At 37.7% G+C, this 15,365-nt stretch overlaps 1 protein-coding gene across 1 annotated transcript in view; it reads left to right on the forward strand.

Annotated features, from left to right (window-relative positions):
- LOC123543436 (steroid 17-alpha-hydroxylase/17,20 lyase-like) overlaps positions 1-15,365 on the forward strand; it is a 34,260-nt gene that overhangs the window by 10,912 nt on the left and 7,983 nt on the right. Inside the window, exon 3 of the mRNA XM_053538917.1 lies at positions 3,103-3,490. Within this exon, the coding sequence (XP_053394892.1) occupies positions 3,103-3,490 (388 nt within the window). The remainder of the gene's footprint in view (positions 1-3,102; positions 3,491-15,365) is intronic.

A 15,365-nucleotide genomic window follows, 5' to 3' on the forward strand; every position in this document is an offset into this window, starting at 1 on the left:
CATTTTGATTAAAATTTCTTTTCTGTCAGACATTTCTTTAAAAATTCCACTAGATTTAAAAAAATAAAGTTGTTTTCAATCAGATTTAAAAATATTACAACAGCTGCCAGAATTATAAAGCAACAGGAATGTTTTTTCCTTCTCCTGTAAAATTTCATGAAATCATGCACTTAGCACTTTGTCGCATTCACCCCTCGAATTATATAAAGACACTCACTGTAGCTGATACCATGCTATTAACATAAATCTGTGCCAGAATTTTAAACTCCACACCATCATTTTTCCGCCAAAACAGGTGCTATTTTATTTACAAATTATGAAATTCAGTTACTACATTTAGAAATGGTAAAATAATGGTTTTTCAATGAAAAGCAATGGTACAAACTGATTGAACAAACTTTAAGCAAATTCTGTAATAAAAAACAATGGTGTGTCAATGAAAAACAATGGACCAACTGACACAAAAGATTAAGTATATTCTGCAATGAAAAACAATGGTGATTAAATGGTAAAGTGTTACTCTGATCATTGATTTCATCCATTGTTTTTCCATTTTTAACTCACCTGTCAGACAAGGTGAGCTTTTGTGATCGCGTGGCGTCCGTCGTCCGTCTGTAAACTTTTGCTTGTGACCACTCTAGAGGTCACATTTTTCATGGGATCTTTATAAAAGTTGGTCAGAATGTTCATCTTGATAATATCTAGGTCAAGTTCGAAACTGAGTCACATGCGATCGAAAACTAGGTCAGTATGTCTAAAAATAGAAAAACCTTGTGACCTCTCTAGAGGCCATGTTTTTCAAGGGATCTGTATGAAAGTTGGTTTGAATGTTCATCTTAATGATATCTAGGTCAAGTTCGAAACTGGGTCAACTGCGGTCAAAAACTAGGTCAGCAGGTCTAAAAATAGAAAAACCTTGTGACCTCTCTAGAGGCCGTACTTTTCAATGGATCTTCATTAAAATTGGTCAGAGTGTTCACCTTGATGATATCTAGGTCAGGTTCGAAACTGGGTTACGTGCCTTCAAAAACTTGGTCAGTAGGTCAAATAATAGAAAAACCTTGTGACCTCTCTAGAGGCCATGTTTTTCACGGGATATGTATGAAAGTTGTTCTGAATGTTCATCTTGATGATATCTAGGTCAAGTTCGAAACTGGGTCAACTGCGGTCAAAAACTAGGTCAGCAGGTCTAAAAATAGAAGAACCTTGTGACCTCTCTAGAGACCATACTTTTCAATGGATCTTCATGAAAATTGGTCAGAATGTTCATCTTGATGATATCTAGATCAGATTCGAAACTGGGTCACGTGCCGTCAAAAACTAGGTCAGTAGGTCAAATAATAAAAAAACTTGTGACCTCTCTAGAGGCCATATTTTTCATGGGATCTGTATGAAAGTCGGTCTGAATATTCATCTTGATGATATCTAGGTCAAGTTCGAAACTGGGTCAGCTGCGGCCAAAAACTAGGTCAGTAGGTCTAAAAATAGAAAAACCTTTTGACCTCTCTAGAGGCCATATTTTTCAATGGATTTTCATGAAAATTTGTCTGAATGTTCACCTTGATGATATCTAGATAAAGTTTGAAACTGGGTCACATGTGGTCAAAACTAGGTCAGTAGGTATAAAAATAGAAAAACCTTGTGACCTCTCTAGAGGCCATACTCTTCATGAGAGCTTCATGAAAATTGGTGAGAATGTTCACCTTGATAATATCTAGGTCAAGTTCAAAACTAGGTCATGTGCCTTCAAAAACTAGGTCATTAGGTCAAATAATAGAAAAACCTTGTGACCTCTCTAGAAGCCATATTTTTCAACGGATCCTCATGAAAATTGGGTCATGTGGAGACAGGTGAGCGATTCAGGACCATCATGGTCCTCTTGTTTGAAAAAATGCTATTCTAATGTAGAAACAAGATCACCGCTTTGCAGGTGCTGACGCTCATCTGATTTTTTTGTATAATAAAAATATTGTCCTACCCATGATTTTCTAAGTCTAAAAAGGGCCATCAGTCTTGCAAAAAGCAGGATAGAATTTGTTTCTTGATGTACAGTGTCCGCTTATGATGGTGAAAATCTGTTGCAAGTTTTAAAGCAATAGCTTTGATAGTTTATGAGAAAAGCTGACTTAAACAGAATACTCAACCAAGAAAATTGATTTTCTATGGTGGTGAACAAGTGTTGCAAGTTTTAAAGCAATAACTTTGATAGTTTAGGAGAAAAGCTGACCTAAACATAAAACTTAACCAAGAAAACTGATTTTCTAAGTCCAAAAGGGGCAATAATTCTTGCAAAAAAGCAGGATGGAGTTATGTTTCTTGATGTACAGGGTCAGCTTATGATGGTGAACAAGTATTGCAAGTTTCAAAGCAATAGCTTTGATAGTTTAGGAGAAAAGTTGACCTAAACATAAAACTTAACCAAGAAATCTGATATTTTTTAGGTCCAAAAGGGGCAATAATTCTTGCAAAAAGCAGGATGGAGTTATGTTTCTTGCTGTACAGGGTCAGCTTATGATGGTGAACAAGTGTTCCAAGTTTTAAAGCAATAGCTTTCAAAATTGATAGTTTAGGAGAAAAGCTGACCTAAATATAAAACTTAACCAGGCAACGCCGACGCCGACACCGATCAAGTGATGACAATAACTCATCATTTTTTTTTCAAAAAATCAGATGAGCTAAAAATCATTGAAATCAGTCCAGATAAATGGTTTTTAAATGATTTCTCTGAAAAAATGGTACTTCAATGGGGTTTTAATGGAGTTTCAATGCTTTTTTAACCATTACATTTGGCTATTAGGGTAGAGAAACTGTTAGCGACCAGCATTGATCCTGACTTTTTATAGACTGCGCGGATGTGAAGGCTGGTCTTGATCCATACTGGTCGCAAAGCCACTATGTTGGTTTTCTCATGGCGCGGCTCAGGTATTAGAAACATATAAAACAGTGGTACAATTAGGGAATATTCATAATTACATGAACAGAAAAGTATCAATGTTGCATATGAATATCTAAGGTAAGGCTCATAACGTAAGGTCATTGTTTGAATCCATGTAAAATTTAAATCAGATGATTTTATATAGCTTATTATATATGCTGTTGTAGTTGCCACATAGAAAAGGAACAATTCCAGAGGCAGGATTTATCTTAAACAAATTATTAGATTTGTTATTTGAAGACGACAACCTGTTAAAACTAGAATTTCTGACAGATTTCTATGAAGATTTTGGTTTATTCCGCTTCGATAACAAGATATACATTTTCGATCAGAAATTAACACAAACTGTGATTAACAAACTTGAGAAAGGGGCGCAAGATTATTTAGAAAACTCTCCGCTTAAAGACACGATACTGGGTTCAACAAATCGGAGTCCGGAAGTCAGACGGGCAATAGCGACTATCTTCAGAAAATCTGTTCTTGAAGAGAAAGGAAATTTGATAATCAAAGATGTGGAGAAATTATGTGATAATATAGCAGAAGAGGCTAACGCAGGTAAGTCGTAACGTATTATAAACTATTGTATAAACTTTTGTGTAATTTAGTTGTTTAACCATCAAATGGTGTTTAAAGAGGTCTACAGTCGTCATTTTGGCACTAACTTGTTTCGACACTGAACTTAGATGAGTTGAATTGTAGTGCCAGATCTTTTTGGCACCAGATAAATAAAACAGTGCGGTCACAAAAAGGTTCCCGTATGAAGTAATGAGGCGTAATATGCCTGGTTTTGAGGCATAAACCAGGCGTAATGGGTTGTTAGGTGACAAGAACCAGGCATAAAGGAGCAGGACACATACTTCTATTTTACTTATGGGCGTAAATCGCAGAAAAACCAGGCGTAATCATTAAAATACCAGGCGTAACCTATTCAAGTTAGACAAACAGAGGCGTATATAAAGTTGGACTTAGAGTTTTTGTTTCTTCGTGAGAGGCGTAAAGTTTGACTGTGAAATTTTCTAACTTCTAGAAAGAGGCTTAAAGTTTGACTTAGATTTTTTTTCCCTTTTGAAAGGCCTAAACAATAATGGTAAAGTTGGACTACCTTGTCTGCACAATAGCAGCTTCATTTATGATTTGATTTTAACCAAACTTGCACACAACTTGTATCACCACAAGATCTTACTTCCTTTTTTGAACTGGCCAGATTCCATCATGGGTTCCAGAGTTAAGGCCCCTTAAAGGTCCAAAATTAGCTATTTTGGCTTTTGCAGCCATATAGAGACTTCATTTTTGGTTTTATTTGATACAAACTTCCAAAATGTCTTCAACAACAATAAATCTTGGATTCCATGACAAATCAGATCCAATCGTAGGTTCCAGAGTTATTTTATATCTGATTACTTCCCCTGATGTAATCAAAATGGATTTATATCAGTAGGCCCTATATAGGACTTATTTGAAATTTCATTATTGTTATTAGTTGGAGTCAGGGTAGAAAAACTATGACTGATTTTATGCAGATTTACCCCCCTTTATTTCAATTTAAAATGGGTATATCTCCGTAACTAGTGAAGATACTGATCTAAAAATTTCATTATGTCAACAGATTTTTTTGGCAGATCCTTTTTTGTTAAATTACAATATATTTTTTTAATTACTTCCTTTTAGTTACTATAAATAGCTTATTTCCAGTAACTCTTTATTATTGGCTGTAGGGAAAAACCGAGACCACTTTTCTGTGGTAAACATGGTGTACCCCCAACTTTTAGGTGTATTTTGACATATCTAAACTTGTAAGAATTTTTTCTTTTCGGTTTAAATTTCTTCCCCTTTGTTGTTCCTGTCATTTGGACTTAGATATCTTTTTCTGAAGACCTGCGTCCTCAAGTTGAAATGATAACAGGTGAGCGATTATAGGCCATCATGGCCCGCTTTAGCCTGGTCTCGGTTTACGTCCGTAAGTTTTTGTACGCCTGATTTTTCCTGGCGTACTCATTTGCATATTATGCCTCAATTACGCCTGATTTTACACCTGTTTACGATTGGTTCTATGATCCTGATACTGCATTATGCCTGGTTTGGGTTAAGTTTACGCTGGTTTTCCGTGTGCGGCGACCAGGCGGTCACCTTCGAACAGTTTCATTTTAAAGTTTTTAAAAAGCGTTGAACAAGATCAGCTATGCGAAATTTACGCAGTAAATGGCACGGATAGAGACGGCAATGCTCAGTTTTCCAGGCGGGAATCAGTTTTTTATTAAGATATTAAATAAAACAGATTCGCCACATCATCGGTCAGGAAAAGGGAACGGAATATTTAATTAGCAGGAAAAAAATTCCGTCGCGAATTCAAGGGAGGAGCAGCTTTAAGTTACGTCATTGGACAGGAAATCGGCACGGAAGTATTTTAATTAGCAGGAAAAAAAAAATTCCGTGCGGAGCAGCAGCCTGTACGAAGTCAATGGGCAGGAAATGGTATTTGGAATGTAAAGAGACGAGAATCAGAACAAAATTCCGTTTGGATTCCGTGCGGAAGTATTTTATGCAATCATTTTTTTCTAGACAATGGCAGGCCCAATATGCTTATGGACCAACCAGTCTAGGACCCATACACAGTGACCAAGTAGTTAGGTTGCGAACTCAAAATCACTTGCCTCTCATCGATGGGTTCGGTTCCAGCCTCACTCAGGGTTGTATATTCTTGTATATAATATGCTGTCTGTAATATATTCCAAAACGGCCAGCGAAAAACCTACTACATGTAGAGCAAATATATCTCGGGTTTTCTGAAATAAACACTTGCGTAAATGACGGTCATAGATCATGTGTGTATGTGTGTAGCACGTCGAAAAAAAGTAGTTACCAGTGTTTCTAAGAATGTTTGTAAGATGTCATGTAGATCGAAATAACAGTTCCATTGAAGTGTGATTATCTTAGAATAACCCTAGTTTTTCGTTCTATGCGAACATAATTATGCAGAAAATAAGAACTCAAAAAACCGGGTTATTCTACGATAAACCAACTTGGGAAATTATTATTTAAATTAATCAATAAACGTATTGCTTATAATAATATAATACATTAATTAGCTCAGATCTCCGACAAATGCATGCGGAATTTTGTGGAGTATTGAGCTGCGAAATCCGCAACAATCTGCAAGGTGGAAAAAACCTGCGGAAGTTGGAGAAAAGCCGGTTATCGGAAAAGTGCCAATCAGTGCGGAATGCGGAGTAATTGAGCCACCGAATGCGGAAAATGCAGAAAATTGGGAATTAGAATCGGAAAACGCTCCGCAATTAATGAGAGTATGGAGCCACCGAATGCGGAAAAAAATGCAGAACATTGGGAGAAAATCAGGTATCGAAAAGTTCTGCAATCAAGGGATTGCCGAGTAGAATGATCGCAGGAAATCTCAGCAATTAATCAGAATGTGAAGTAGCTGGGAAAAAATGTGAGATTTTCATTTCTAAATGTCTTCAGTGCCGTAACTACATTGCGGCCCTACGAGGCAGCTGCCTCGGTTTGTTTTTTAAGCAATTGTTTTTGTTACATTTTAATATAAATAAAATTTACATAATTTTATGTTCCGCTATAAAACAAAAACAGATAAATTTGAAAAAATATCTAACATGTTTTTAGCTCACCTGGTCACAAAGTGCAAGGAGGTGAGCTTTCGTATGATCGCGCGCTTCCGTCGTCCGTCCGTGCGTCCGTCCGTCGCCGTGCGAAACTTTTGCTTGTGACACTCTAGAGGTCACATTTTTCTGGGATCTTATGAAAATGGTCAGAAGTTCCCTTGTGATATCTAGGTTAAGTTTGAAACTGCGGTCACGTGCGTGGTCACAAAACTAGGTCAGTAGGTCTAAAAAAGAAAAACCTTTGTGACCTCTCTAGAGGCAATATATTTCCACAAGATGTTTCATGAAAATTGGTCAGAATTTCACCTTGATGATATATAGGTCAAGTCGAACTGGGGTCAGTGCATCAAAAAGTAGGTCAGTAGGTCAAATATAGAAAAACCTTGTGACCTCTCTAAAGGCCATATTTCATGGGATCTGTATGAAAAGTGTGCAAAGTTAGGATCATGACATGTTAATCCTTGAGAATCATCTTACGCTCAAGTTCGAAAAACTGAGGGTCAGCGTGCGGCAAAAACTAGGTCAGTAGGTCAAAATAGAAAAAACCTGTGACCTCTCTAGAGGCCAATTACTATAATTGATCATTCATAAAAATTGGTCAGAAGTTCACCTGCATGATAGTCTAGGTCAAGTTTCGAAACGGGTCACGCTGCGGTCAAAAATTAGCGCAGTAGTAGGTCAAAATAGAAAAAAACCTTGGACAATCTCTAGAGGCCATATATTCATGATATCTTAATGAAAAACTGGTACAGATGTGTCACCCTTGATGAATCTAGGTCAAGTTCGAACTGGTCAGGGCATCAAAAGTACGGTTCAGTAGGTCAAATAATAGAACAACATTCTGTGACCTCTCTAAAGGCCATTATTTTTCATGGGATCTGTATGAAAGGTTAGTCTGAATGTTCATCTTGATAATATGCTAGGTTCAGTTCGGAATGGGTCACGTGCGGTTCAACCCAACAGGTCAGAGGTCTAAAAAATAGAAAAACCTTATGTTGACACCTCTCTTAGAGCTCCATACTATGAATGGATTTCATAAAAATGGTCAGACTGTCACTTAATGATTATCTAAGGTCAATTCGAACTTGGTCACGGTGCTGGTCAGAAAAACTAGGTCAGTAGGTCTAAAAATAACGAAAGAACCTGTGTGTGACCTCTCTTAGAGGCCATATATTTCATGATATCTCATGAAAATTGGTCAGAATGTTCACCTGATGATATATAGGTCAAGTTCGGAACACGGGATCACGTGCCATCAAAAACTAGGTCAGTAGGTCAAATAATAGAAAATACCTTGTGCACTCTAGAGGCAATAATTTTTCATGGGATCTGTATGAAATTTGTCCTGAAATGTTCATTCTTGGATGATATCTAGACAAGTTGAAGGGGTCACGTGCCGTCAAAAAAAATAGGTCAGTAGGTCACAATAATCGAAAACCTGTGTGGACCTCTCTAGAGGCCCATATTTTTCATGAGGATCTGTATGAAAGTTGGTTGAATGTCATCTTGAGATATCTAGGTCACGTCAAACAGGGTCATGTGTGAGGCAAACTAGGTGGTCAGTAGGTCTGCTAAAACTAGAAAAAACCTTGGGGACCTAACTACGAGGCCATATTGTGAAGGATCTCCAAAGAATTTGGTCAAGAATGTGTCATTTGATGATTATCTAGGTCAGGTTACGAAAGTGAGGTCACGTGCCTTAAAAAATTAGGGTTAGTAGGTCAAATAATGAAAAATGTTGTGACCTCTCTAGAGGCCATTTTTTCATGGGATCTGTATGAAAGTGGCAGGAATGTTTATCTTGATGAATATAGGTCAAGTTTTGAAACTGGCGTCATCGGTCAAAAACTAGGTCAGAGGTTTAAAATAGAAAAAACCTTGTGATCTACTCTAGAGGGCCTATACTTGATGGTCTTCATGAAAATTCGGTCGAACCAGTTAACCTGTGGATGATATCTAGATCAAGTGTGAAACTGGGTCACGTGCCCTTAAAAAACTATGGTCAATAGGTCCCATAATAGAAAAAAACCTTGTGACCTCCTCTAGAGACCATATTTTTCAAGTAGATCTTCACGAAAAATTGGTCAGAATTTTTCTATCTTGATAATGTCTAGGTCAAGTTCAAAAACTGGGTCCCATGAAGCTCAAAAACTAGGGTCACGATGTCACATAACTAGAAAAACGACCCGTCATACTCAAAACTGGGTCATGTGGAAAGGGTGAGCGATTCAGGACCATCATTGTCCTCTGTTTCTGTCTTCTCGAAAGTGCAGTAGAGACTACTAGGTCTAGCAGAGATCTAGTCCATATATTCTTATAGGAAATTGAGGTCCGATGACGCAAATTTATTTTATAAATTGTTATTCAAATCCTTCGTGGAATTACCTTTGTAATAATGTATATATTGCTTTGTCTATATTAGGATTTCTGTATGTACGAAAAAGTCATTTTGATGTGTCTCATTAAGAAATGCCCAAACATATATTAGTTTGTGGAACTGCAATCTAGATGTGATTTATTGTTATACTGACTACAGAAGAGACAGTGCGTTTTGTTCTGTGTGGTGGTAGATGTGAATCTAACAGGTAACTCATAAATATGTAACATATTCCCTAACATGTCCAAGCATTTCTATATAAGTAAGCACTTAATGTTTGTAAATTTTGCTTCACATTACGTCTTGCTTAACAAATTTATGTCTTAATGTGAAATGAATAATGTACCCATTTTTCTTGTAGAACTTAACAAGTTCTGAGCCCACTGCCGGTTCTTCAAGCACCGTCTAGTATGGAAACCTGTAACCTGAGTTGCTCAGATTCATTGTACTCGAGTTGAAGGCAGGCTGGGTAATGTTACATTTCAGCCCGATCTCTCAGATGACTGTTTTTATCAAAGAATCTTAAAATGCCACCAGTTTATCTTTATAATTTCAAAACTGATTTCTTCGGGAGGACCTTGAAAACAACCATCTTACCTGTATTCCAATTATGCAGGGACGACTAGTGCCACATTTTAACCTATTGTACTCAGATGTTCGAGGATGCTTTACAATTGCAGCTTTGTTTGTTATAATCAAAATTTCTCGGAGAGGATATTTTGAAAAAAACCCTTCTTTACTGTATTTTCTTCTGCGGCGTAAGTGCCATACTTTTGACTTATTTGCTTAAATGTTGTCGAAGGATGGCTTAAATGCATAATTTCTCGGGGAGGACCCACGAACCCAGCCACTATGTGTTCCCTCCACTTAGGCCCAGCGTGTTGTGCGTGTCTTTTCTCTGATGTGCTCAGCTTTTTGTCTGTGCCCTCGGCTTGAATGCGCACGCTCTATATTGTCTTGTGTCCCCTCTTTTCCGGAGGTTCGCCTCGGACCTCGCTGTACTCCCATCTTGCGTACCTTCCCACTGTTTTGTTCATTTTTTTACCTTTGCTTTTCCTACACTGCCCCCTTTGTCTTCCGCCTTTACATTATTCGGCTTGGCCCCCTGTCACCCTGCCTTTAGCCTATGCCCCCGCACACTCGGCTGCACCCACATGTATGTGTGTTCCAACGGCTCGAGCACCGCAGCCACCCTGCCATCTACGTTGCTCCTGTGTAGTCTGTCACAGCTAGTGTCATACCGGGGCGATGTATGATCCAGCCAGGCCGATCTCGGCGGTTTGTGGAACCCGACGAGCTCAGGACGCTGAGGGTGCTTGTCCTGCCTCGGCGCACGAGACCGGGCGTCGGTAGGAGAACAAGTTCCGTCCCGTTTAGGCGAGGGACATAGACGGGCGACAGAAAGGAGGGGTAAAGAGTACCGTCGAGACATAATTGTGCGCGATAGAGAACAGTACTGAGGCAATATTGCGAAGAACCACGCATAGGTGAGAGTGACTAGTGGGAGACTCTAGGTTAGAAGGTAGCACAGGAGCAACGGAAAGCACACAATGTGGTCTCACCCGATCCTCACCAAACAAATGGTGTGACCATAAATCCTCGGCCAAGTTCGATAAGCAGCCAAATCGGCAGGGGGCACTTTGGAATTATGGCCCATCTGACCATAATTACTGAATATTCATCCTAATTACCTAGACTTATAAGAATGCTGAAGCTTCATTCTAAAACTTGCCAAAAACACAGAAGTATCTAATGACATGACGTCCCGCGCCACCTAACATCACTAGAATCATAAAAATAAGGGACATTAATCACCCTAAAACTTTGCTACAAACATTATCGAACCATTCAGCCTAGCTACCTAGGACTCACTAAACACTTACCCATTCATCCTAAAACTTACGCCTCCCCTAAGTGTTTTTTTTTTTACTATTCAGATGATGAGGTAGTCGATCGAGACATGCGCTTTATTCAAAAGCAGCTCTAGTGTTTTATCCTACTTTGGTGGCTAACAGGATAGTACCCACACCCACGTATACACCAGTTAGAATATTAATTTGATAGACATTCATATATATCACGTCTCTTAATTAACATATTACTCTTCTGTAAAAATTTAATATGAATTAAACCATACGTGAGGGGATTTAAGACAAATGGTTACTAAGAAACTGAGTTGGAGCACTCCAGATATCATATGTCGTTACACAACTTCTAAAAGCGAGTAATGCGTGATCCGACTATTGGTTACATGTAGAACCTTTAAGACAAAATTTAAATGCAAATTATATTATGTCTATAAACTAGAATCACGGATTTTCAAAGATAGTATCAAAAGTCATAAAATCAAGAACAAAACAATAAGTCATTATAACCCATGGTGATAATACGATTAGTATTATGTCTACAACTCTTTCTCGAAAAAATATCTGCCTCGTTTTTTTTTTTCAGGTTGGTTTACGGCACTGATGACAAGCTTGAATTAGAATGAAAGTTTGATGACTGGTTCAGGGGTGGTCACAATAGCTTGCCAAAAAACATTTCGCCTCTAATGGAGCGGATATCATATTAAAATCTTTAAAATTATTTCTTTCTTCAATTTTAATTAGCAATTAAATATATTTTCACACATAAGCTATACACAGTGAAGCATATTAATGCCTGAAATTTGTATTATTAAAAACATAAATGAATTAGAAAATAGGCATACTTAATGCAAAATAAACAGACTAATATGATGATAAATACAGTAGTCTAAATTTATTTATCTGAAACCAGTAAGATGTTATCTAAGCCAAAGTCTCAAGCTGTTACAAAGACATATCAAATCGGCAATGATTCATGCTGCTCTGTAGAACAAATTCAACCATCCTTTTAAATGTAAGAACAATGTGAATGCCCCAATAATTAAGTTGTTGGTTGACAATTATTCGTGAAAAATGGTTGAAAACACAATTCAGTAGTCAGATGATCAACAAAATCAAAAAAGTCCTAAACGGGTCAAGTTATTGTTAACTAATTACACATTTTTTATGTATGATGACGATTCCCAGTGACTGTGAATGTCGATTTATTGATCGCGGGCGATGACAAGTATTTGTACGCGGGGGAAATATTTCATGATGGACCTGCAATCTTACTGTGGGTTGAACAGGTATCATAAAAAAAAGGGGGGGCGTTATTAAAAACGACTTAGCTTTACTGCATTTATAAAAACAGACCGTACGATTTTGTTGTGAATTAACTGGTGTTATGTACTTTCAGTAGTTAACGCCACCCATTGTTTAAGAGCAACATTTAAAACCGTTTGTTTTCATCCTTACGTAAATAAGTAAGTAGACTCGCCCGTGCTAATCGTCTTAGCGCATAATGCTAAAACTGTTATATAGGTATGGAAGGTTTAAAGCATCCGCTGCATTTTTACGTATAAAATTACAACTTATAACAGATTTTATCAAGACTTCTAGAATTTCACTTACTGCGAGACTCCAAGTGTTCTGAAGGTCTGTCTTTAGCAATAAAATATACCCAAAAAAATATTGGTGGTTGACAATAATCCCAGTGAAAACCATGGTCCCCGTGATGAGACAATGATTTGAAAACGTAATTTGCGTAGCGTAGACATCAGGAAATATCTAACTTTCACTTGTCATTTTATACGGCAAGCTTCCATTCATCTTCTGAGAGCTATAAACGGTAGCTATAAAAAACGTCTATGCGGGACATTCCTTTTACAATCAAGCACAAAATAAAGCTTATACTGGCATGAAAATGGACTTTACTAGGCGGGACAGGAAAATTGCCACTATATATGATATGGATACATTCGAGTGGACCACGGAGGCATATCGGCTAAATTGCCCCTTCATGCCTATAAGAAATATCAAAGTTTTCAAAATCGTTCTGTTGCAGTCAATTTTGTAAGTAAGCAAATTAGTCAACAATTTGCCAACTTTCAGTTTGAAGAATGCTACTGTTGGAATTATGCCCCATCGACAGACAGCACACCTGCAAAAACGTGTCAGGGCATAGATTATACCAATTTTTCATTAATATAGTAGCATACGCTCCCTTATCTTATTCTATTATTTGTTTGCAAGAAACAGATAGATAGAATAGAAGTAAGTACACGAAAAATAATCGATTTCATGTCATTCTTACCTAAAATGGGACGGATGCCCAAAACTGAGTGGGGGAATCACCTAAAATCAGAAGTTTGCCCCGACTTTCCGAGAAAAAAAAAAAATCTCAAATTTGCCCAAAATGTGCAAAAATATGCCAGTGTTTGTCTTTAAAATGGGGCTTATGCTCAATTCCTGATAAGAAAATACCAGTTTTACATCGGTTTGTGATTTTGAAGCATTCATCACGAAGAATAATTGCTAGTGAGAATTTTCATTTTAGGTATGTTATGAAGGTAATTTCTTAAATGCATCCGAATGCTATTTTTATATAAAATTAACAACACTTATAACATATTTTTATCAAGATTTCTAGCCTTTCACTTCCTGCGAGACTACCCTTGTCTTGAAGTCGTCTTTAGGGCAATCAAAATCTACCCAAAAAAGATGGGGTTGACAATAATGCAGTGAAACATGGTAAGTGACTGAGGACACGTGATGAAAACGTTACTATTGCGTAGGTAGAATCAGGAAAAAATATCGAATTTCACTGTCATTTTACAAGGGCCAGCTTCCAATCATCTTCTGAAGAGCATATGAACGTAGCTTAAAATCATCTGCGAGACATTCTTTTTACAATCAAGGCACAAATAACAAGTGTATATCTGGCCCATGGAAAATGGCCTTTACTAGGCGGGAAAATTGAATATATAGTAGGATAGGGAATACATTCGAGGGAAACGGAGGAATATCCGGGCTAAGTTGCCCCCGTCATGCCTATAAGAAATATCAAAGTTTTCAAAATCGTTCTTTGCAGTCATTATTGTACGTAAGTCAATTGTCAACAAATTTGCAATTTCAGTTTGAAAAGAAAGGTATGTTGGGAATTATGCCCCATTCAGAAGACAGTTCTCCACACCTGCAAAAAAACGTTGTCAGGGGCATAGATCTATTACCAATTTTCAGTAAATAGTATCATACGGCCGCACCTCCTTATCCTTATTTCCTATTATAGTTGTTTGCAAGAAGAAACAGGGAGATATAGAAAAGTACACGAAAATAATCGAGTTTCTGTCATTCTTACCTAAAATGGTTGACGCTGATGCAAACTTGAGAAAGCCAAATGTGGTACATGAGGAAGAGGCGGAATCACCTGCTAATTAAAAAATCGAATTTTGCGAGAGACAAAGACAAGAAGCAAATGACCGAAACTACTTTCCGAAAAAATCTCAAATTTGACCCAAAAATATGCAACTAATGTATGCCATGTTTGTCTTAAAATGGTGCTTTTATGCTCAATTCTGATCAGAAAATACAAGTTGTACATCGGTTTGAAGCATTCTCCCGAAGTGCGAATTTTTAATTTTAGGTATGAAGGTATCTTAAAGCACCACGATGCTATTTTCGATATTAAAAATTAAAGAACTCAAACATCTTTTATCAAGATTTCTAGGCCTTCACTTCCTGCGAGAACTACCCTTGTATTGAAGTCTGTCTTTAGGCAATCAAAAGATACCCAAAAAATATGGGTTGACTCATAATGCAGTGAAAACCATGGTCACGACTGAGACACGTGATGAAAACGTTAATATTGCGTAGGTAGACAGTCAGGAACTATCTACTTTCACTGTCATTACAAGGCAGCTTCCAATCATTTCGGAAGCATAAACGTCGCTTCTTAAATCATCTGCGGAATTCCCTTTTACAATCAGCACAATAAGCTTATGATTGGCATGAAAATGGCCCTTTACTAGGCAGGAAGAAAATTGCACTTATATTGATATGGAACTACATTCGAGTGGAACACGAGGCATATCCGGCTCTAATTGACCCTCATGCCTATATAGAGCGCTTACTTCACCCGATTTACCATTCGGAACATTTCACGCGTTTCGGCTGTATTCGTATTATGTTAACATGGGATTTTTGAACTTCCAAAAAAATGGTGAAAGGTGTCTCATTGTTTATTTTTTAAAAAAATGTTACTGCGTTCATTGTCTACCACTTTTTGTTTGCCCCCATTGCGAAAAAAACAGTAAGAGTTTGTACACTGTTCAGACAATTTAACCAAACACAAGTTTAACTGCATAAACAGAACAAGCATGATATGTCACCATGCGACGGATCCAGGGGGGGGGGGGTGGGGACCGGGGGTCTGACCCCCCTCTGGAAAACTTTAAAAAGGAAGGGAAAAGAAGACAAGAAGGAAAGAAAATGTTTTCGAAAAAGGCAACATTAGGACTGCATGTAAGGAGTATATGCGGCTGCTGCTAACATACGACCCCCCGACATAATTA

This window comes from Mercenaria mercenaria, chromosome 3 (genome assembly GCF_021730395.1).
Source record: "Mercenaria mercenaria strain notata chromosome 3, MADL_Memer_1, whole genome shotgun sequence".
In the NCBI taxonomy this organism is placed as follows: Eukaryota; Metazoa; Mollusca; class Bivalvia; order Venerida; family Veneridae; genus Mercenaria; species Mercenaria mercenaria.